We start from the raw sequence: 25231 nt of genomic DNA, 5'->3' as shown, positions 1-25231 counted from the left end.
GGATTTTCTCTTTATCTTTAATCTTGGGTAACTTAATGATGATGTGCCTTGGTATGTTCCTCTTTGGATCCAACCTCTTTGGGACTCTCTGGGCTTCCTGGACTTCCTGGAAGTCTATTTCCTTCACTAGATTGGGGAAGTTTTCCTTTATTATTTGTTCAAATAAATTTCAATTTCTTGCTGTTGTTCTTCTCCTTCTGGCACCCCTGTAATTCGAATGTTGGAACGTTTCAGGTTGTCCCAGATGTTCCTACACCTCTCTTCATTTTTTTGAATTCTTGTTTCTTCATTCTGTTCTGGTTGATGTTTATTTCTTCCTTTTGTTCCAAATTGTTGATTTGAGTCTTGGTTTCCATCCTGTCATTATTGGTTTCCTGAATATTTTGCTTTTTTTTCACTTTGGGTGTCCTTCATTTGTTATTTCATTTTGTGACCAAGATCAATCAGTTCTGTGAGCATTTTGATTACTAGGGCTTTGAACTCTCCATCTGATAGGTTGGCTATGTCCTCATCGCTTAGCTCTCTTTCTGATGTTTTCCTCTGTTCTTTCATTTGGGCCCTATTTCTTTGCCTCAGCTCACCTGTTAAATAGTAAGGGGGCAGGGCCTTAGGTATTCACCCAGGTAGGGCTACCATCCTTGCTGCCTGGCAGCACTGCCTGTGGGGGAGGGGTCAAAGAGGAACAATGCATTTCACCTGCTCGGCTCTAGCCCCACTTTCCAACAAACCCTCATGTAAGACTGGGAGCTTCTCCCACTGTGGCAACCTCTGCCATAGTCCACAGTCAACGCTGAGTCTCAGCTTCCCATCCAGCCAGCCCCGCCAGCACGGTCCACCGCCTTCCCGCGGGTTCTCTCCATCCGCCTGTCTGCTGGTCTGGTTGGTCTGGTTGTTTCTTTAATTCCTTGGTTGTCAGAGTTCCATGGGGTTTGATTTTCTGGCACTTCTGGTTATGTATTGATTTTAGATTGGTTGTTATCCTCCTTTTGATTGTGCAAGAAAACAATAGGTTTCTACCTACACCTCTATCTTGGCCAGACTCTACCCAGCGAAACTTTCATTCAGAATCTAAGGACAGATAAAGAGCTTTCCAGACAAAAAAAAAAAAAACACCCTAGGTGGTGTGGCTCAGTGAGCTGAGTGCTGGCCTGCAAACCAAAGGATCACCGGTTCGATTCTTGGTCAGGGCACATACCTGGGTTGTGGTCCCCAGTGGGGGGCACGTGAGAGGCAACCACCCATTGATGTTTCTCTCCCTCTCTTTCTGCCTCCCTTCTACTCTCTCTAAAAATATTAAATATTTAAAAAGAAAAAACTAAAGGAGTACCTTACGTGTGCTGTCTATAAGAGTTGACTCAAGTCAGATAGAAAGACACATAGACTGAAAAGGGATGGAAACAGATATTTCATGAAAATGGAAATGAAAAATTAAATAGCTGGGGTAGTAATACTTACACCAGGCAACACAGACTTTAAAACAAAGGCTATAAGAAGAGTCAAGAAGGACTCGCCAATTCCACTTTTAGGTATTTATCCAAAGAAACCCGAAGCACTAAATTGGAAAGACATATATATACTTCCATGTGTTCACTGCAGTATTTGTGATAGCCAAGATATGGAAGCAACCTAAGTGTCCATCAATAAATATTGATATGATTCAGCCATAATAAATGAAATTTTGCTACCTGCGACAACATGGATGGACCTGGAGGGTACTATGCTAAGTGACGTAAGTCAGACAGAGAAGGACAAATGCCAGATTTCACTTACATGTGAATTCTAAAAAACAAAAAACTAACAAGCAGAACAGAAAGACACCCATAGATACAGAGAAAATTTTGACAATTGCCAGATGGGAGGGGGGTTGGAGGATGGGTGAAAAAGGTGAAAAGATTTAGAAGTATCAGGTGGCAGTTACAGAACAGTCATGAGGATGTGAAGTACTACATAGGGAATGTAATCAATAATATTGTAATAACTGTGTAGTGTCAGATGGGTACTCAATTTAAAGGGGTGATCATTTTGTAAGTTATGTAAATGTCTAATCATGGGGTTGTACAATTAAAACTGATATAATACTGTATGTCAACTATAATTTAAAAATAAAAAATATTTTTTAAAAGAGGAAATGCATAAATTTGCTACCATTTTTAAATGGTAGAGAATGTTTATTTCATTCATTCAGTTAATAATACTATATGCAAGGAATTTTGTTGGACTCTAGAGGAATAGTAATCCCTGCCTTCCTGCAACTTACAGTCCCAGTGGGGAAGAGAGAAAGACATTAAATAAGTATCCAGAAAATAAAACTGCTTCTGTGACTAGGACTAAAAAAAAGTACACAGAGCTCTATGAGAACCTGGGGACTAAATGTGTCAGAAAAGGCTCCCCAGAAGAGATAAGATCCAAGGGATAGGTAGGCTGAAGAAAGGAGGGAAAGGTTAGAGCTAGAGGCAAAACATTCCAACAATCCAGACAGAGAAAAGGAAAATGTGCAAAGGCCCCAAAGCAATCACAGGAGACTAAAAGGCCAGTATGAACACAATGGAGAGAGCAAAGGAAAAGAGGTATGAAATGAAGCTGGAAGAAGTAGGTAGTAGGCTACTAGGAACTGAAAGGCACTTTGATTTTATCAGTGTTTATCTTAAAATTTTTTAATTTTTAAAAAAATTCAATAATATTGCTGGATTTTTAAGTATTAATTTTATGGTTACTTTCTAATGACGACAAATGTTTTTTCCATTGACAAACTGTAAGAATTAAAAGATATATTCAGCTGCAAAACACAGATATCTGACTAAAAATTATTTAAACTGCAACGACATTTATTTACCTTAATTAAAAATTAGTCTGAAGGCAAACAGTACCACGTTTGGTATAGCAACTCAATGAAGGATGTCTGCCAATCTCAGCATATAGCATATCAGCCATGTTTCCCATACATGGTTGTAGGGTGGCTGCAGCAGCTCCAAGAATGACATCCTTATACAGGAAATAAAGAGCTAGGACTCTCCTCAGAAGAAAAGAGAAGAAAAATTTTCTCAAGAGGTGCTTCCAGTTACATGCCTATGCCCTACCTGTCAAAGAGCCTTAGAAAGTAACATCCAGCATTTTTCTGACCCTCTAGCAGAACATGGTATCTACTTGGCAAAAAGGTGGGGGGGGGGGTGTTGAGGGGAAACATAGTAAATAGTCAGTATGTTTACTCATATGCATAACAATATGAAGCTTCTTTTCATAGTACATCTAAGGTAAAAAAAAAACCAGGTAGGTTTATTTAATGAAAACATTAAATAATAACATTGATAAGGAAAAAATCATCAAGATGGTACTTAAATGTCTAAAATGTAAAAAGCACTGATTTTACAGCCCAAATCACTGAGTTCATAGCACCCATCAAACAAAAGGTGGTAGTGGGGGTGCCCAGGGTTAATATATTTTACAAGTGATAAGATCAAATCTTCAGAAGACTCCTGAAACATTGTTTAATATCAAATAAATGTTAACCTTAAACTACAATTAATCCAAAATAACATGACAGTTATTCTATTAGCTGAAACAGCTAATAAAATACCTAATTAGCAGACACTGGGTGGCTGACCCCAAATCTGATCTCAACACCCTTTTCCCCTGTCACCTACTACTACAAAGAGCAGAAGAGCTAAATACATACTCTACCAGCTTTTTTTTTTTTTTTTTAACAGCTGGGGTTGGGGAGAATGTGACAAAGTTCCCAGTGAATAGAATCTTCCTGACAGGTGACACAGAGGTGGGAGTGGGGCAGTGAAAAAGATTGTCCTTTCCTTTCCTTAAAAAAATGAGGAGGGAGCCCTGGCTGGTGTGGCTTAGTGGAATGAGCGCCAACCTGCAAACCAAAGGGTCACTGGTTCGATTCCTAGTCAGGGCACATGCCTGGGTTGCAGGCCAGGTCCCCAGTAGCGGATATGTGAAAGGCAACCACACACTGATGTTTCTTTCCCTCTCTTTCTCCCTCCCTTCCTCTCTAAAAATAAATTTTGAAAGTCTTTAAAAATGAGGAGGGAGGGGGGGACAAATAAGCTGGTACTTTCCCTTTTCTTCTTGCCTGAGGCCCTACAGCAGTAAGCATAAGGGAGAGACCAAGAGAATCACAGAGATCCAACACTAACACAGTTGAGACACTGAACTAACTAACCTGCTGCCACCTACCTATAGATTTGTTAAGCCCAACAAAAATATTCTTGATTAAAAGGCAGCTTACATCTTTCTCCCACTCTGCTATTACTCAAAGGAACAATGTTGTAATAGGCTAGACCACAATTTCCCATGGAATAAAAAGGCAAAGCAACCAAGGAGTACTCATTCAAGCTAATTTGTTCACACTGATATTTTTTTAGTCTGACAAAAAATTTTTGAGCAAGATTTTAAAATTTGACCCCTGCCTACTTGAACCATATGGGGCTCAGATCAAGAGCTATGTGAAAACAGTGTATACAGCCTAGCACCTGGAAAGTTCTAGGCATTTGATAAATGTTAGTTACCCTCTCCTTCTTAGATTGCAGACAGAATATAAGATTGCCGAAAGGCATTCACATTGTGTTTTTAAGCATTCAATAAAATAGAAAAAACAAATTAGGTTAACTCTTTCCATTCTTATTTGGCAACTAGGAAAAAAAAATCTGGGAAGTATTTTATTTCCATTAAAGGAACCCCAGCAGAAACTATATTTGTCCAGTAGGCCAGAAATTACCAGAGAAAACACAGGCCGATTACTTTATTCTGATGCTCTAACTCTTATTAATTTAAGGGCTGTGAACAAGTGCTGCTGCCTAAAATGCCTAGATCCAATTACTCTGACCAAATTGGGATTATTTGAACATCAAAATGAATAATAATTAAAATAAAATCCATGCGTCCATGCTAAAACAAGTAAGTCAACAAAGAGACAAAGTAAGGCAGGGAGAAGACAACTCTTACTTTCACAGGAGACTGTACTGCCTATAGAAGGAATCGTAGAAATGGAAAAATTATTTTACAGCCATTATAGTATAAATTCAAGAATCATTAATGGATGTTAGTATCATTAGGTGAAAAACTATTAGGATACAAGATACTCAGTCTCCAAGTATCACTCCAGATTATTTATTAATTAGAAAAGAGAAATTTTTCTTTACCTGTGTAAGAAAAATTTGGCAGATAATACCTTAACCAAATGGTCAAACTTAACATTACCCATGAGAGGACAAGCTGACATTTGATGCCCTTCATTTGTGATACACTGAAGACACATCATTTATTTGATATTCTCACCCAGCTACTTAATCTGAATGAAGAAACAAGCACAGAAATCCAAATAAATGGACATCTTAAAAGAAAAATTAGCCTTGATTCTTAAAACTAAGAAAGGTCATGTGTGGGTTTTCCAGCTAACAGCATAATTAGAACCCTAGTCACCAGCTAGCAGTAACATAATTCGTGTAAGCAAATAATCCTATAGATGATTCTAGCCCTCAAGCTTTGTCTTTCTAGCTGTGGTCCTAGATATAATACAGAAGAGACAAATTATCTCCCCATATACTGTTCAAATTCCTGACCCAAAGAAACTGTGATAGATAATACATTAATTACTGTTTCAAGTCACCAAGTTGTAGAGTAATCTCTTATACAACAACAGATAACTAATACAGATTCTAATAAAACAGAATCTCAATTTTTGTCAGTAGTACCTACTTCATAGGGTTGTTCAGAACATTAAATCAGCTAATGGATGCCAAGCCTGGCACAGTATGCTTCCTGAATGCTATTAGCTAATAATATAATTTCAATTTGTATAGTTAGAACTATGATGGTGGAATGCATAAGTACTTTGGGGAGAGCACAAAGAAAATACATTTGATACAATCTTGGAGGTCATGGGAGATTTTCTGAATTCAGTCAAGGACTGATTTAATTGGGTCAATAAAACAGTGGAGGTACTTCTGCCAGAGAAAACAGATTAAGCAAAGATACAGAAGCATGAAACAGCATGGTATATGTAGATAACTCTTAAGTTTTGTATTGGTGGAATAAAAGAAAAGCAGTAGCAACAGGAAACAAGGCTTCGGAGGTTGGGAGGATTCAAAAACAAGAGGGCTCTGTTTATTACGTTATGGGCCCTGTAACAATGCATTTTAAGAAGCAAAGTGATGATACAGATTTGAAAATTTAGGTAGATGATCCTGCAAGGGTAATATGGGAGTAAATTCAAGGATGATAAAGCTCTGAAGGAAACAGAAGAGTTAGGAATCTAATGCAATAGTTCAGGCAAGCAAGAAAAAATGTGGATGTGAACTAGGGAGAAATGGTTGGAGAAAACTGGAGTTGAGAAATAGGAAATGAAAATCAGAAAGACTTAATGAATGATTGGATGTATGCATATGGGAGCCAGGGTGAGACAAAGATAAGGTTAATGCCCAGGCTTCTAAACTGGGTACAGATTGGTACCTCCAATTAAAATCAGAAATAAAGAAAAAAGATCAGATTCAGAAGAAAAGCTCTTAGTGAGTTTAGAGTATCTGTGGAACATCCAGATGGAAATGTTTAAGAAGAGATTATACATTAAAGTCTTAACTTAAGGGGAAAGGTAAGAACAAAAATACAAATCTAGTATATAGGTAATTATTAGAACTACAAGAGAATAAGAATGGCCAGAGCTTATAGAGCAGTGGTTCTGAACCAAGGACATTATTTGCTTGTCTTAATCGGAGGGTGGGGGTGTGGAAGTGGTTACTGTAAATTGTAGCAAATAGTAGTAAAGGGCCACAGATGCTGCTAAACATATTACCATGTACAGACAGTGCCACAGAAAGAATTATCCAACCCAAAACGCCAATAGTCCTAAAGTTAAGAAATGCTGTTGTGGAATATGAGTAAAAGCAGAATAAAAGACATACCTTGGGAAAACAATATTTGGGAAGTATCCACAAGAAGGAAGTCAGAGAAAAGGTAAATAAAAAAAAAAGTAATAGCATCAAAGTCAAAGAAGCAGAGAATTTCAAGAGGAGAAAAAATGGGTCAGAAATATTGAATTCAGTGAATTCGACCCATAAAATAAAAAATTTAAAGTAGCCACTAAGTTTGCATCTACTGGGTTGGCCAAAAAGTCCATATGAGTTTTTCCATAAAAGACAGTTTTCATTTTCACCAATAACTTTATTGATTTGGATATTTTGAGTATGTCGGCTATCTCCTGCTATTGGCTTCTAGTGGGTAGAGGCCAGGAGAGCTGCTAAATATCTTCCAGTGCATAAGACAGCCCCACAGCAAAGAATTATTTGGCCAAAATGACAACAGTACCAACAAACTTCTTAAACCACTTTTGACACGTTCCATCTGTTGGAATACCTTTTCCATACACTCCACAAATCTTTTTTGTGTTTCAACCTTTCTTGAAATAATAAAGCATAATATGCCAGAAATGTTACATATTTTCTTCCATCTTCGATATTAAAGTGGTTGCACAAAAATTCACCAATTTTGATAAGTTTTTCTTTAAATGCACACTGGTATGGCAGCTGTCACAATAACATCTAACAAAATTGTTTCCAAATGAAGTTAAAGACAACTAAGCACTGCTAGAGCCATCATATGGAAAAAAATTAAATGAACTTTTTGATCAACCCAATAGCAGGTCACCATGGATTTTAGTGAAATTCATATACTACTTTAGAATAAGTAGTATATGAATAATGATATGAGAAAATGTTATTGAGAAGGGAAGGAAATAAGATTGGGTAGTAACTAAAGCAGTGGTTCTAAACTCTGGCTACAATCAGAATAACCTCAGGAGCTTTTAAAAATTACCAATGCCTGCACTACATACAAAATAATTAAATCAGAATCCTGGGGTGGGGGTAAAGAGGTATCAGTATTTTAAAATATATCTTCAGTGCTCTGGCTGGGTGGCTCATTGGTTGGGGTGTTATCCCATATACCAAAAAGCTGGGGGTTCAATACCCAGTCAAGACACATACCTAGGTTGCAGGTTCAATCCCCAGCAGGGGCGTATATGGGAGGCAACCAGTCAATGTTTCTCTCGCACATTAATTTCTCTCTCTCTCTCAAATCAATAAACATATATTCGGGTGAAGATTAAAAATAAAATAAAATATATCCTCAGTGACACTAATGTATAACCAGAATTGAAAACCACAGAACTAAAAAGTATATGTGTGTTAGGGGGGACAGGGGGGAGAAATATGATCAAGCAAGAAACAGTTAAGGGAGAAAAGAGAAGGAGCAGAAAGAAAATGAATGAAATGAAATCCCAGGAGAAACAGGTCAGAGGAATAGATCAGAAATATGGACTGATAGAGTTACTACCCCCCATCCCCAAAAAGGACACCTCATCTGAAGAAACTAGAGGGAGAAAGAAATATTGGTGTAGAAGAAGTTGGGCATAGGGATTTGGGAAGTTCATGCCTAAGGCACCAATTTTGTTTTCTTTTTTAAAAAAATTATTATCCCCCCCCCAATTTTCATAATGAAAAATACAACTCAGCTGCTGAAATCAGCTACTGGATAGAAAATTTAGAGAGTAAAATTGTGTTACTTCAAAATATTTGGTGAGGAGAATGGAAATTAAAAAACTAATGAAAAGTACTGACCATCTAATAAAAATTAAGTGCACTTTACCAATTGAAAGGGCAACAATGTACTCATTTAAATGATTTTCCTCCAGCAGTACTTAGCCACCATACTGTGATACAGGAACAAGGAAAAGTAGACTGACAACAGCACTAATCCAAAATTGGCAGTATTGTGGGTGGTTGGGGAAAAAAAGGGCACAAGAGGTAAAAGTTTAGAGGCACTGTAAGTTGAGGAGTTCAACAATGGCAACTACACCAGGCAGAGAAGGAGAAGTAATTTATAGGCAATATAAAGATTTTTATCTATTTGTTTTTAGAGAGAGGGAGAGGGAGGGAGAAAGAGAGCGAGAGAAACAGGAACCGGCTGCCTCTCATATACACCCCAATCAGGGACCGAACCCGCAACCCAGGCATGTACCCGACCTGGAATCAAACCAGCGACCTTTTGCTTTGCAGGATGATGCCCAACCAACTGAGTCACACCAGTCAGGGCTAATCTTAGGCAATTTGACTGGCATAGGACACAGTGGATTTACCTCTGAGCATAGAAGTTATTAAAACAATCTAATATTTCATTGGCCTCTGTCCTAGACAATCCCATTAAATTGGATTTCCATATCCTATAATTGTCCTAAGAAGGAATGTCGTAAGAAAACTAATGGACAAATAGATGTATGGATGTATGATAAAGCAAGTATAATAAAATATTAACAGTAAAATCTAGAAGGTGTGTGCATGGGACAAGTGTAGGCTCTAGAAAATACTGCCCAAACAGGAGTGTAAGATAACAGAAATATTATATAATCTGTGCTGTGAAATATGGACTGCTAACTATCTGTGGCTACTGAGTCCTTGAAATGTGGTTAGTGTGGCTGAGGAATTTTGAGTTTTATTAACTTGTAATGTAAACTGATTTAAGCACATGTGGCTAGTGACTGTGGTATCAGATAGCGTAGCCCTAGGTTCATGCACCCCCAAGTGCATGAATCCACCACTGATCCAGTTTACTTCATTTTGCTGAGTCTTAGTTTATTCTTACATAAAATGAGAACAGCAATAGCAGCTACTAATTCATATGGATTAAGTGAGATAAGCAGATAAAGTATGAAGCACAGTCCTACACATGTTGTAAAAAGTTTTTTAGAAAATCCTCAGTTGAGGATACGCTTATTGATTTTAGAGAGAGAGGAAGAGAGAGAAAGGGAAAGGAATTTCGAGGGGTTACCTCTCATATGCACCCTGACCGGGGATCAAACCTGCAACCTAGTTATGTGCTCTGACTGGGAATTGAAACCGCAACCTTTTGGTGTATAGGTTAATGCTCCAACCAACTGAGCCACCCGGCCAGGGCCATATGGTAAATATTTAAAAAATTTGTTTATTATCCCTACTAAATCCATGAGATGAGGGGCTACCACTAACTGGTGTTTTGCTCTCCATTGTATCCCTAGTGTCTTGTACAAATACCCTACTATAAAAGGCTAAATAGACATTTGTTGCATGAATGTTTTCAGCAGTCACAAGCCTCTATTTTATTCCTATTAAAATTCATATTAAGTCCATTGCTCCAATCTGCTGAGGTCTTTCTGAATCCTAATGTCATGCAATGTATTTGATCCCTTTTCAGTATATTCTGAAATTTTGATACACAAACCTATATGATTCTGAGACATAAATAAAAATGTTAAACGGAGACCTATATCATTAGTTTTATCACCCTGACTTTATTAGCATTCACTAACTGGTACAAGTTGAGTACAGACATTCAATTTAGATATATCTTCATTCTGCCTTATAAAGATTAGATTAAGCTAATATGTCTTTCATTAAAACTACCCTTGTAACAACATCTGTGCACTTACCCTTCAATAGCTGGGGATCTATCAGGACGAGTACTTCCTTGTGATCTGTATCTCCGCGTCATTGGCAGCCGAGGAGGTCGACTTGGTCCCCAGAAGTCAGTGTGAGTTTGGGGTCTCTCAGTGGCTCTATTATCTTGGTCCAGTGGACTGCTACTTAGAAATGGTCTAAAATCTTGTATAATCATCGCATGGTCCAAATTGCGCCAAAACTAGTAAAAACCAGAAATAAATCACATTACAGTTTTAAGAACAGTAAAAGAGGAAAGACTTCAAGTCTTTGAAGTGCATGAAAAGGGGGGAAAACCTTACACATTGCAAAACTTAATTTCCTGCAGAAAGACACTACAGACCAACGGCCAAACGCCATTTTTTCGTTTTATCCTCATCTGAGAACTTTTTTTTTCATTGCCTTTAGAGAGAAAGGAAGGAAGACAGAGAAAGACAGAGAGAGAATCGTAGACTCATTGACTTCATGTTCGCACCCCAACTGGTGATTGAAACCACAACCTCGGTATGTGCCCTGACCAGAAATCAAACCAGCAACATTTGGTCTACAGGACCATGTTCCAACCAATTGAGCCACACAGACCAGGGCCCGAGCCCCTATGCAATAAAAACATGAGCCAAAGGTAATCGTGGACTTCTATACTAAGCATAATCAGTCATTTAGATCAACATTATAACCCTTATTTTAATGACATCCACATTTCCACTATAAGATAATAAGATTTAAATAAAACAGATGTATTTACACACTTGTAAAAAAGCAACATCACCACAAAGTGGAGACAGATTTCTAAAATATACTTCTCTTATTATAGCTAATGAAACTGAAGTAGTAATAAAAAAAACTCCCAACAAACAAAAGCCCTGGACCAGATGGCTTTACCGGTAAATTTTACCAGACATTCCAAGAACTAATGCCTTTCCTTCTCAGACTATTTCATAAAATTCAAGAAGAGGGAAGGCTCCCAAACTCATTTTACAAGACCAGCATTATCCAAATTACAGAAAAAGACATTACAAAGAAAATTATAGGCCAATATCACTGATGAATATGGATGCTAATATCCTCAACAAAGTATTGGGAAACAGAATACGGCAATGCATCAAAAAGGTCATATGCCATGATCGAATGGGATTTATTCTGGGAATGCAAGGATGGTACAACATTTGCAAAACAATAAATGTGACTCACCGCATAAACAAAATAAAGGATAAAGACGAGATTATATCAATAGATGCAGAAAAAGCTTTTGATAAAATCCAGCACCCATTTATGATAAAAACTCTCAGCAAAGTGGGAATAGAGGGAACAAACCTAAACATAATAAAGGCCATATATGACAAACCCACTGCTAGCTAGCATCACACTCAACAGGGAACAAGACATGAATGTCTGCTTTCACCTCTCTTATTCAACATAGTACTGGAAGTCCTAGCCACGGCAATTAAACAGGAAGAAAAAAAAAGGTATCCAAATTGGAAAGGAAGAAGTAAACTGTCTTTATTTGCAGAAGACATGACAATGTATACAGAGATCCCCAAAGATTCCACCAAGAAACTACTAAAATTGATCAATGAATTCAGCAAAGTAGCAGGATACAAAATTAATACTCAGACTTTAGTTACATTTTTATATGCCAATAAGGGACTAACAAAGGGAAATTAAGAAAAACAATCCCATTCACAATTTCTTCAAAAAGAATAAAATACCTAGGAATAAATCTAACCAAGGATGTAAAAGACCTGTACTCGGAAAGTTAAGAGACACTGAAGAAAGAAACTGAAGATACAAATAAGTGGAAGCAAATACCATGTTCATGGATAGGACAAATTAACATCATTAAAATGTCCATACACCCCAAAGCAATCTATAGATTCAATGCAATTCCTATCAAGATTCCAATGACATACTTCACAGAACTAGAACATTTCAAAAATTTATACGGAACCACAAAAGGCCATGCATAGCAACAATGATCCTGAAAAAGAAGAACAAAGTTGGAAGAATCATGTCACCTGATATCCAACTGTACTACAAGGCCATAGTAATCAAAATAGCCTGGTACTGGCATAACAACAGACACATAGATCAATGGAAGAGAATAGAGTACCCAGAAATAAAACCACACCTTTATAGCCAATTAATATTCAACAGAGGAAATAAGAACCTACAGTGGGCTAAAGATACTTTATTCAATAAATTGTTTTGGTAAAATTGGACAGATATGTGCAGAAAAATGAAACTAGACTACCTTCTTACACCACATACAAGAATAAATTCAAAATGGATCAAAAACTTAAATGTTAGACCTGAAACCATAAAAATCCTAGAAGAAAATATAGGCAGCCAAATCTCAGACATTACTCACAGCAATTTTTTACTAGATATATCTCCCTAGGCAAGGGGGGGAAAAAAGGAAAAATAAACAAATGGGACTTAATCAAACTAAAAAGTTTTTGCACAGCAAAGGAAATCATCAACAAAATAAAAGGACAAGCCACAGAATGGGAGAACGTATCTGCTGATACAGCTGATAAGGGGTTCATATCCAAAATTTAGAAAGTACTTACAAAACTCAACACTAGGAAAACAATCCAATTAAAAAATGGGCAAAGGATCTGAATAGACACTTCTAGAAAGAGGACATAAAGATGGCCAATAGACATATGAAAAGATGCTCAATGTCACTAATCATCAGAGAAATGCAAATTAAAGCCACAATGAGACTTCCAGCCAAGATGGAGGCATGGGTAGACACACTGTGCCTCCTCGCACAACCATAAGAAGGAAAACAACAAATTTAAAAACAAAAAACCACCAGAACTGACAGAAAATCGAACTGTATGGAAGTCCGACAACCAAGGAGTTAAAGAAGAAACATTCGTTCAGACCGGTAGGAGGAGCATGACAGGCAGTCGGGCAGAGAGGACCCCTGGCAAAGCAGCAGCTGAGGGATTGAGTAATGCAGCGGCTGGCAGAGCAGGTAGTCCCACATTTGCATGCAGATAAACCAGGAGGAACAACTGGGAAGCGAAACAGACCATGTAACCCACGGTTCCAGTGTGGGGGAAATAAAGCCTCAAAACCTCTAACTAAAAAAATCTGTGGAGGTTGAGGTGGCAGAAGAAACTCCCAGTTGCTGGAGAGACCCACGGGGTCCTAGAATGTATACAAACCCACCCACCCAGGAATCAGCACAGGAAGGGCCCAATTTGCTTGTGGGTAGCAGAGGCAGTGACTGAAAACCAGCAGAGAGCTGAGCAAGCGTCATTGTTCCCTCTTGGACCCTTCTTCCACATTCAACATCAAAAGGAGCCAACGTGGGTTGCCCTGCCCTGGTGAATAATTAAGGCTCTGCCTCTTACTATGTAACAGGTGCCACAATACAAAAAAAAAAGACCCAAATGAAAGAACAGATCACAGCTCCAGAAAAAATACAACTAAGTGATGAAGAGATAGACAACCTATGCAGAGTTCAAAACACTGGTAATCAGGATGCTCACAGAAACGGTTGAGTACGGTTACAAAAAAAATAAAGGAAAAAGTGAAGGCTATGAAAACTGAAATAAAGGGAAATGTATAGGGAACCAACAGTAAAGGGAAGGAAATCAATGCTTTGGACCAGAAGGAAGAAATAAACAGTCAACCAGAAAAGAATGAAGAAACAAGAATTCAAAAAATGAGGAGGCTTAGGAACCTCCAGGACAACTTTAAACATTCCCAAATCCAAATCATAGGGGTACCAGAAGGAGAAAAGGGAGAGCAAGAAATTGAAAACTTATTTGAAAACATAATGAAGGAGAACTTCCCCAGTCTGGCAAAGGAAATAGACTTCCAGGAAGTCTAGGAAGCTCAGAGAGTCCCAAAGAAGTTGGACCCAAGGGAGCACACACCAAGGCACATCATAATTACATTACCCAAGATTAAAAATAAGGAGAGAATCTTAAAAGCAGCAAGAGAAAAGGACACAGTTACCTACAAAGGAGTGCCCATAAGACTGTCAGCTGATTTCTCAAGAGACCTTACAGGCAAGAAGGGGCTAGAAAGAAGTACTCCAAGTCTGGAAAGGCAAGGACCTACATCCGAGATTACTCTATCTAGCAAAGCTACCATTTGGAATGGAAGGGCAGATAAAGTGCTTCTCAGATAAGATCAAGTCAAAGGAGTTCATCAATCCCAGCCCTTATTATATGAAACGTTAAAGGGACTTATCTAAGAAAAAGAAGATCAAAACTGACAACAGTGAAATAACAACAAACTCACAACTATCAGCAACCAAACCTAAAACAAAAACAAAAACAAACTAAGCGAACAGAATCACAGAAATGGAGATCACATGCAGGGTTAGCAGTGGGGGAAGGGGGAGGGGGGAAAAGGGGGAAAAGATACAGGGAATAAGTAGCATAAATGGTAGGTACAAAATAGACATGGGGTGGTTAAGAACAGTATAGGAAATGTAGAAGCCAAAGAATTTATATGTAAGTCTCATGGACACGGGGGGGGGGGGGGGGGCCGAATGCAGGTGGGAGGGGTGGTGCAGGGTGGAGGGGAATAAAGGGGGGAAAATGGGACACTATAGAAGCATAATCAATAAAATATATTTAAAAATATATAAATTAAACCACAATGAGATAACATCTCACACCTGTCAGCATGGCTATCATCAATAAATCCACAAACACAAGTGCTGGTAAGGATGTGCAGAAAAGGGAACCCTTCTGCACTGTTGCTGGGAATGCAAACTGGGGCAGCCACTGTAGAAAGCAGTATGGAGACTCCTCAAAAAATTAAAAATGGATCTGTCTTTTGATCCAGCATACCCACTTCTGGGAATATACCTGAAGGAACCCAAAACACTAATTCGAAAGAACACCAGCAGCCCTATGTTTATTGAAGCATTATTTACAATCACCAAGGTTTGGAAGCAGCCCATGTGTCCGTCAATAGATGAGTGGATGAAACAACTACGGGACATTTAAGTGGTGGAATTCTACTTGGCTGTAAAAAAGAAAATTCTACCCTTTGCAACAGTATGGATGGACTTAGAGAACATTATGCTAAGTGAATTAAGCCTGAGAAAGACAAATACCATATGATTTCACTCATATGTGGAATCTAACAAAAAAACTGAACTAACAAGCAAAACAGAGACAGACTCATAGTCGAAGAACAGGTAACAGCTAGTGGGGAGTGGGGCGTAGGGATTGAGCAAAAAGGAAAAAGGACTAGTGGACATGGACAACAGTGTGGTGATTGCTGGGGGGACAGGGCTATCAGGGGACTAAATGATAATGGAAAAAATACAATAAAGATTAAAAAATACTAACAAGTGCAAAAAAAATTTTAAATACTTCTCTTAATTTAGAAGCTGCATCAGAAAGGGTTAATGTCAAAGCTGTGTCAAAGCAGTGCAGGACTGTCTGATAAGACCATTCCACTGTACATATTTTTATCATGAAAAGGGTGGGGGGGGGGGAGGAATAGGGGGGCAAGGGGCTTGTGTGCCTGTTGGGTTTGGCTGAAGAATCACTAAACAAAGAGTGAATGGAAAAACACAAATCACTTCTGAAATAATTTAAATTGCATTTATCTACACACCAGATATTTCGAGAGTTCCATAGAACATTATTTATTTTACTCCATCTAGCCAAGTATATAATCCTAGTCGTATTCTGGTCTTTTCGTTTTAAATGAAAACAAAAAATTAATGTACAGATAATAACATGGACACCAAATTGCTTAGCTCATGACTTTTCACGTCTTAAATTGTTGACAGCCCTCCAACTCCAGACTGATCCTTTCTTCTGAGATCCATACTAGCAATAGCCTCCAACAATAACATTCATAGAAAGTGCTACCAGCCTAGTTGCACGTTATGCTGAGGTCATTCCAGAATCCAGTGTAGTTTCAATCCAGTAACTTGCCTAATCAGTTCTCAAAATCTATTTAGGTTCATGAATAATGTTGATTTTTGCTAATTTTTTCCCAGTTTACAATCTGCTTAATTTTCAAAATGTTTCCTCCCCTTTACATTAAAAAAATACAATATAGAATATAAAGTGCACTATATTCTCTATTCACTCAGATGTGACCAATCCCTACCCCTAATTCAACTCCCCCACTGAGTTTAATTTGGTGTGTAGAATTTCTGATCTTTAAATATGTGTCTGTGCATATACACTCACTAGATTTTGTAATATACATACATATATACACACATTCATTCAATCAATCAACAAATACTTGTTGAGCATGTACTATGTCCCCAATCACTTTCTGGAACTGTGAGGATACAGCAGTACATATAATGTTAAAAAAAATGAAAAAGGGAGAAAAAAAAAAAACCCTCTGCCCTAAAGGATTTCATTTTCAAGCAGGAAGAGACAGACATGCTCCTACCTTCCAAAAAGAGAAAAAGAAAATTGTATATGTTAGACAGGGATAACTACTACAGAGGGAAAAAGGTCTGCATTGACTCAGAACACACACATATATATTTTCATTCTATCCAACAGTAGAATAGAATGGGTATTTTGTATTTTATATGCTTTTTAACATTATCTGATACATGTAAAATAACATAATAAATGAGGCATTGAGAAAATAAAACATGCCCTGGCCGGGTGGCTCAGTTGGTTAGAGCACAGGTGGCTAACACAAGGCCCAAGGGCCAAATCTGACCCTCCACCCTTTTTTTTATCTGGCCTGGTACTTTGTTTCTACCCAGTGGCAGAGTCCAGCTCTCACTTTACTGTTAAGGAGTAGTTACATTTAAACAGTCCTAAAATTCCATTCGGCTCTTTGAAGGCAACCAGAAGGCTGATATGGCCCCCAGTGAAAATGAGTTAGACACCCCTGGGTTAGACTATCACACCCACGTGCCAAGGTTGCAGGTTCAATCCCCAGTCATGGCACATACAAGAATCAACCAATGAATGCTTAAATAAGTGGAACAACAAACTGATGTTTCTCTCTCTCTCTCTCTTAAAAAAAATCAATAAATTAAAAAAACTATAAAACACCAATAGCAGATAGGTAAATGTAGCATTTGCTCTCTCCCACATCAAAATTACAGCTAAACTACAGAAAAACCATCAAACTGCCTAAACTCAGAACTGCCTAAAATCTAGCTGAACCAAAGTCTTACAACTAAGTATATAAAGAAGCCACACAGAGACTGGTAGGAGGGGCAGAGATTTCACTTATATATGAAATCTAAAAAACAAAAAATGAACATGCAAAACAGAAACACACCCATAGATAAAATTTTGACAGTTGCCAGATGGGAGGGTCAGCTGGGGGGATGGGTCAAAAAGATGAAGGGATTAAGAAGTACAAATTGGTATTTACAGTTTAATGAGGATGTAAAGTACAGCACAGGGAATATAGTAAAAAATATAATAACTGTGTATGGTGTCAGATGGGTATTAGGTTTTTGGGGGTGACCACTTTGTAAGTTAAATAAATGTCTAAATATTGCAACTGAAAAATAAGGTATTAAAAAGAAAACATATATCCTTGTAACCATCTTTAGTTCACATGACCGAAGTCACTGAAATTTGTGTCCCTCTCTCCCAACCTTCAGAGTAACCACTGCACTCAACTGTTTATCATCTCCTTGCTTTTCTTTTTTGTTTTACTACAGATGTATACATCCCCAAATAAAATGTGCCTTGTAAATTATGAAAGTGGCTTATGAAAGTATACTTGATATTTTGGCAAACTCATTTTCACACACATTTTTAAATATTTTCTACTCTCAATAAAAACATGGACTGTTTCTGGTTTTTTGTTATTACTCACAGCCAGTGTAAACACTCTTAGGTATGTTTTCTGCTGCAGGGATAAGAGTTTCTGCCAGTGGTTTGCACTACTTTATGGTCTATACATCTTCACCTTTACTAGATAATGCCAAAATTATTTTCCAAGGTGAGTATTCCAATTTACACATCCACAAAGAGGACTGTACCAAATCCTGGAGCACTTGATATAGGACTTCTTTTGTTTTTAAAGATTTTACCAATCTGCTGAATGTAAAATGTTATCTCATTATGAGGCCTTTGTTGTTTCTTTATCTTTCATAAAAATCCATAGAAAGGTTTACTTAAAATGCATATTCTTTGGTCCTACACCAAAAAGTAAATTGAATTGGTCTGCAGGGAGCCTAAAAGACTCCCTCCAGCATTCCATGTATGGAAAGTTTATTAGTAATAAATTCTCTCAGCTACTGTTTATCTGGGAATGTTTTAATTTTTCCTTTGTTCTTGAATTATAGTTTTGCCAAGTACAGAATTCCTGGTTGGCAGCATTTTTTTCTCTCAGTATTTTAAATATGTCATTCCACTGCTTTCTATCCTGTAATACTACCGCAACCTTGAATTCTTAGGACAAACACAATTTTGCTTATGATGTATTCATGAATTCCAGTTCTGGTGTTTTGGGTGAATTTCTGTATTTACATTCACAAATGAATTGGCTTATAATTTTCCTTTTGTGTACTATCCTTGTCTGCTTTGGGTATCAGGTTATACTTAGCCCCATATAATGTATTGGGAAGTGGCCCTGTCTGGTGTGGCTCAGTGGACTGGGCACAAGCCTGCAAACGCAAAGGTTTCCGGTTCAATCCTCAGTCAGGGTACATGCCCAGGTTGCAGGCCAGGTCTCCAGTTGAGGGTGTGCAAGAGGCAACCAATCAATGTATCTCTCACACACATCCTTGTTTTTCTCCTTCTCTTTCTCCCTCCCTTACCCTCTATCTAAAAATAAATAAGAACTTTTTGAAAAAAATTTAAAAAAATAAAGCTAAAAGAAGGTAATGAGATAATGAGAGACACTTCATGTAAAAAAATACCTTAATGTTGTTATAATATCTTTCAGTATATATCAATGCCTCAGGATGAAACCTGAAGAAAACGCATGGAGAAAGGGAACTCTTAGAATTGTGAAACTCTGGGTACTTTTAATACTTTTTTTTGTTGCTATTATAATGCTACACCTATATCAAAATAAATTTCATTTAAATAAATATAAATCAGACTGCTCAGAGTACCCTGCCCTTTTGTGCATGCTGAGTGTTCTTTTTCTAGAAAGCCATCTATCTACCTATTTTATATTCTGCTAATCTAAAGCAGCAGCCACAGCAACTCCTGCACTGAAGTGACCCATTCTGTTAAGCTGAAACTCTTAGATCAGGTGTCCCACTGGCACCTGATCATGGTCAGAAGCTTTCAAATAACCAAGGAAACCCTCAGCCAGCCATGGGCTCAAATCCTCAGGTTAACAGAGACCTCAGCAGAACAATGTCCTCTCTCTACAAACTGCTAGCAACATTTATTTTTAAAGATTTTATTTATTTTTAAACAGAGGGGAAGGGAGGGAGAAAGACAGGGAGAGAAACATCAATGTGTGGTTGCCTCTCATGCGCCCCTCACCTGGGAACCTGGCCCACAACCCAGGCATGTGTCCCGACTGGGAATCGAACCAGTGACCCCTTGGTTCACAGGCCAACACTCAATCCACTGACCCACACCAACCAGGGCTGCTAGCAACATTTTTTATATTCATTCTCCACTGACCCTCACATTAACTGGCAACCAGCTTCCTCCCACCTTCACTACATCCTAACTTAGTCTCTCTCCAACTCAAATCCACTTTAAAAAAAAATCAACACTGATTGTGTTAGAAATTTTGCTTAAACTAAGCCTTTTCTAATATATCTAGTATTTTAGGAATTCAGCTATTACTAAATTCTAATTACAGAAAATAACCTTTTCGAGCAGCTCTGGCTGAAGAAAAACAGAGGGAAACTGAACATAAGCTCTTTGTTGGAATTACCAAATAAAACGCAGAAAAAATATCTTTGGTTTCTATATACAATTTTCTAAGTTTCCATCTCCCCTCCCCGCCCCAGGGACCTAAGTATAAAACCTTACAGTCTATAAATATTATCTTTTTCTCACCTTTTTGCTCATCAAAATTCCACCTACCCTTCAAGGCTCCAGCATTTTAAGAACCCTTGTTTTACCTTTTTCCCATAGAGTTTTACCTTCTACATAAAGTCTTAACAATGGCTAAAATTTATAAAGCATTCTATATGGCAGACACATTGGCCTACACACCTGGCATGTATCAACTCAACCCTCACAACAATCCTATGAGGTATTATTTTTCCAAATTTTCAGATGAGGAAACAGATACACAGAGATTTGAAGTGATTTTGTCCAGGTTATATAAGCAGGAAATACGTGGCAGACCCAAGATTTGAATCCAGGCAATTTGATTCCAGGCATATCACTAAGTTATTTAACCTCTTGTCCTAAAGACCTTCTAAAGACTGCAGCTCACCTAATCTCTCCCTACTGTGCTAGTTACACAGACACAATAATTTTATGATATTCTCTACACTCATTTTCTTATTGGTTTCATATGTGTTTGCATTTCTTTCCCAAATAAATTATAAATTCCTTGTAGGCAAGGCAACCATGATATTTGCTTCTTGCCCCTAATTTTAGAAGAATGCTATCAGTGCACTGAATGTAGACTACTGTATTTTGCCGTGTAGAATGCGCTCCCATGTATGGTGCGCACCAACATTTTAGTGCTGCCCACATAATAAGGCACACCCTTAGCACTACCCATCTATAATGCACATCCTTATTTTTCCCTCAAATATTTGGGTAAAAAAGTACACAGTATACACAGCAAAATACAGTTGTTAGTTAACTTTTTTAAAACACCGGCAACTTCTATAATATTATAAAGACACATTTTATTTTTTAAATTTTTAAGAAGGTTTTATTTATTTATTTTTAGAGAGGGGAAGGGAGGGAAGGGGAGAGGGAAAGACACATCAATTTTTGGAGTAGCCTCTCGAGAGCCCCAAATGGGGACCTGGCCCGCAACCCAGGCATGTGCCCTGACTGGGAATGGAACCAGCGACCTTTTTGTTCTCAGGCTGGCGCTCAACCCACTGAGCCACACCAGGCAGAGTGACAAATTTTATTTTTAAATGCAATATATTGTTTAAAAATGAGAAAACCGAAATATTCAGGCATGGGAACAACGGAATACTACAGAGAGAAAAACTAGACATTGCTACAAACTCTAAAGAATGAAGTCACAGGCTGTGGTTCAGCAAAATTACTTTAACACCTAAAGAAATAGCTCATGCCATAAGAGTCAGATTTAGTATTACTCAAGTTAGGAAAAAGACTACATATATTTATTTTTCTTCTTAATGCATCTCCTCTAGGTGAGTCATAACTGTAAAACTCACAGACCAATGTATTTCCATGGAGAACTAACACAAAAAGTAAGACAAAGTTGCTTCTCCATGAGCATAATCAGTAAGCGACAACCTGTGTTATCACGCACACATGGAAAAAAAAAAATACTAAATCAGAAAGACTTTCAGGACTAGCATGCAGAATAGATTTTAAATGTTTTTCAATGCATCAAAATGAAAAAATAAAAGTGGGAGTTCAAAGACATGATCTGTCTTGCACCAATGTACCAAAGAAGTTCTGAGTTAACAAAAAAACTTACCACTGGATACTATAGGCAATAAATAAATGAAAATAACCTTAATATCCCTGGCTGGTGTGGCTCAGTGAATTGAACGCTGGCCTGAAAACCAAAAGGTCACGGGTTCAATTCCCAGTCAGGGCACATACCTGGGTCACAGGCCAGGCCCCCAGTTGGGGGCGTGTGAGAGGCAACCAATGAATGTTTCTCTCCCCCTTCCTCTTACTCTACAAATAAATAAATAAAATCTTTAAAAATACCCTTAATAAAACAGGACAATATCCAAATATTTCTTTGATTTTCTTGACCAAAAATCTAACAACATAAATACCTGAGGGGCTGGAGTTCTGAAGATAATTTTCAGAGGATAAAGGAGGAAAGTTTAGTGTTCATGGACTTCTCATTGAACACTACCTTTTTTAAATTATATTTTATTGATTATGATATTACAGTTGTCCTAATTTTATCCCCTTTCCCCCCTGTACTCAGTACCCCCACTCCCTCAGGCAAACCCCACACCATGTCCGTGGGTCATGGGAACAAATTCTCTGGCTACTCCATTTCCTATACTGTACCTTATATCCCCCTGGCTATTCTGTAATTACTTATTTGTACTTCTTCTTCTTCTTCTTCTTCTTTTGAAGATTTTATTTATTTTGAAGGGAGGGAGAGAAACATCAATGTGTGGTTGCTTCTCATGCACCCCCAACTGGGTACCCGGCCTCACAACCCAGGCATAGGCCCTCACTGGGAACCAAACCAGCAACCCCAAGGTTCGAAGCTAGCACTCAATCCACTCAGTCACTAGCTAGGCCCTATCTGTACTTCTTAATACCCTCAACTCTTCACCCCTTCCCCTATACCTACCTCCCATATGGCAACCATCAAAATTCTCTCCATATCTACGATTCTGTCTCTGTCCCTGTTTGCTTGGTTTTTTAGATTCAATTGTTGATAGATATATATTTATTGACATTTTATTGTTCATAGTTTTGATCTTCTTAAATAACTCCCTTTAGCATTTCATATAATCATGGTTTGATAATGATGAACTTCTTTAGTTTTTTCTTATATGGGAAGCTCTTTATCTGCCCTTTGATTCTAAAAGATAGCTTTGCTGGGTAGAGCAATTTTGGCTGTAGGCCCCTACTTTTTATGACTTTGAATACTTCTTGCCAATCCCCTTGGAGCCTGAAAAGTTTCTTTTGAGAAATCAGCTGACAGTCTTATGGTAACTTCCCTGTAGGTAACTAACAATTCATTTTGGCCTGCTCTTTTTCAAAAACACAAGCTTTTTATTTTCACACTATTACACACAATAAAGCAGAAGCAACTGAAAGCACAACCAGATTCAAAACAGCACAGCTAGAGGCCATTATTGTAATCAAGGGTTTACCAAAAGTAATACGCCAAAGCCCCAGCTGCTGAAAACACAAACCATTGTAAGGGCTACTCTTGCCCACATTTTCCCTATCCATTCTGCTGCATGATGAAATAATAGTATGTCATGACCTTAACATCCAACTTGAAACATTTCTACACCCAAAGAAAACTTACCTCTGCAAAATGTGTTGATGTGTTATTGTCCATCCGGCTGCCACCACCACCTAAAAAACTAAAAAGAAAAAGGAATGAGTGATTCTATTCCCAGGAACAAACTTCTCTCCCAGAAGCTAAACAGAGAATGGTACAATGAGAACAAACTCCAATAAGGAAAAATAACTCATCCCAGCATGACATCTACAAAGGAAATTATGACTAACTGGCTTGTGGATTAATGTACAAACAACTGTAACTACCAAATCAAGGAAAGATCAGGTGATAAATTGGGTAGAGGAGCCATCACAGTGAAGAAGGACCCACAGAGCAAGCAATGCAATTCAAATTTGACTTAGCAGAAAAGGAAAAACATTTATCCTCAAACAGGCTAAGAAATAAGATTCTCAAAATAATATTTCATTAAAAAACCATTCAGCCACCAAATAAACACATTTGAGACAATAACAGTTAATATTACTTGGAAATGATTAAATGTAACAATGTAAGGGGTCTGGTACAATATTTAGCACATTATAAAAGGGCTTGATATTTTTTCCTTCTCCTGATAATTTATCCTGTTCTTTGGTTATCCTACTATCCTTCAAGGTTCATCTCAAATGCAACCTCCTCCATTAAGTCTTTTCTGAACTCACCAACCATATGAGATTCCCCCACACTCCTCTACATTCTGACTTTGATTCAAATTCTACCTTGCATTTTAAATATATAGAATTTGTCCCATTCATTTCCACCCCTTTCCCTTCTTTCATAAATATAAATTCAGAGGGTAAAGACTGTATTTTATTAACACAAGTATAGTGTTTATTATGTATCAGACATAATATCCATGACACATAATTGCTGATTTTGCTGTCATGCTAATCTTACACATTTAGAGTTGGTATTCTGTATTTAAAACCGAGATTATTAGATCAACATTTAAGTGCTTATAAAAAACTAGATCCCATGCCATATACAGCCCCAGGAGCTCCAACTCATTCATACATAAAATCATCAATCACTGATAATGTTAAACTAATAGTACATACTGTAAAATGTGTAGTTTTTCCTGGCTGTGGAAGGGACCTTCAAGTTTAGATTCTGCCAACAGCAACAGTAAAGGAATTATTTACTGCCATTAAAATTTCCAAAATTAAGATGAAAAGCTTCAGAATAGATTTTTATCCAGTCAGTACTTCAACTGTCCAACTAATGTTTAACCATACAACCACAAATAAACAAATGTGCCACTATGCTTAGCCAAAAAGGCCATCCTATCAATGCTATTCCACTTTTATTAAGTTTTTATAGTTTTGTTCATATTAACCAAGAAGGAATATGTAATAGTCACTTTAGAAATAGTTCCCCTTTTTATAGGTTTTGTACCTTTACTAAGACCAATGAGAGCAAATTTCAAGCATTACAAATCCAAATATTAATATTACAGTTGGAAGATGGCGTATGTTTGTTGGAAATAATTCCAGTAAGAACAAGGACTCAAGGCCTCCTCAAGGCAGAATAATAACAATTTCCCTGGCTAGAAAATATCCTGTTTATTAGATATCTGTGTCAGATGTCACTCTCAGCCCACCAAGGAAGTATAACTGCAGTTTAGCTTCAAACAGAGTGGTCACTAAAAAGTAATCAATAATCTAAAAGAATGTTAAAAGTCTCAGAAAATAAACCAAAACTTA

The 25231-nt window shown here is 37.6% G+C and overlaps 1 protein-coding gene across 1 annotated transcript in view; it reads right to left on the bottom strand.

Annotated features, from left to right (window-relative positions):
• Nucleotides 1-25231, bottom strand: part of RNF115 (ring finger protein 115) — a 74298-nt gene that overhangs the window by 14123 nt on the left and 34944 nt on the right. Inside the window, exons 3-4 of the mRNA XM_024574644.3 lie at nucleotides 23556-23613; nucleotides 10469-10677 (exon numbers count right to left, since the gene is read on the bottom strand). Coding sequence (XP_024430412.1) covers nucleotides 10469-10677; nucleotides 23556-23613 — 267 coding nt within the window. The remainder of the gene's footprint in view (nucleotides 1-10468; nucleotides 10678-23555; nucleotides 23614-25231) is intronic.

Source organism: Desmodus rotundus, chromosome 12 (assembly GCF_022682495.2).
Source record: "Desmodus rotundus isolate HL8 chromosome 12, HLdesRot8A.1, whole genome shotgun sequence".
Taxonomy (NCBI): Eukaryota; Metazoa; Chordata; class Mammalia; order Chiroptera; family Phyllostomidae; genus Desmodus; species Desmodus rotundus.
The sequence above is the reverse complement of the archived record's forward strand: the minus strand, read 5'-3'. Positions and strand labels throughout refer to the sequence as shown.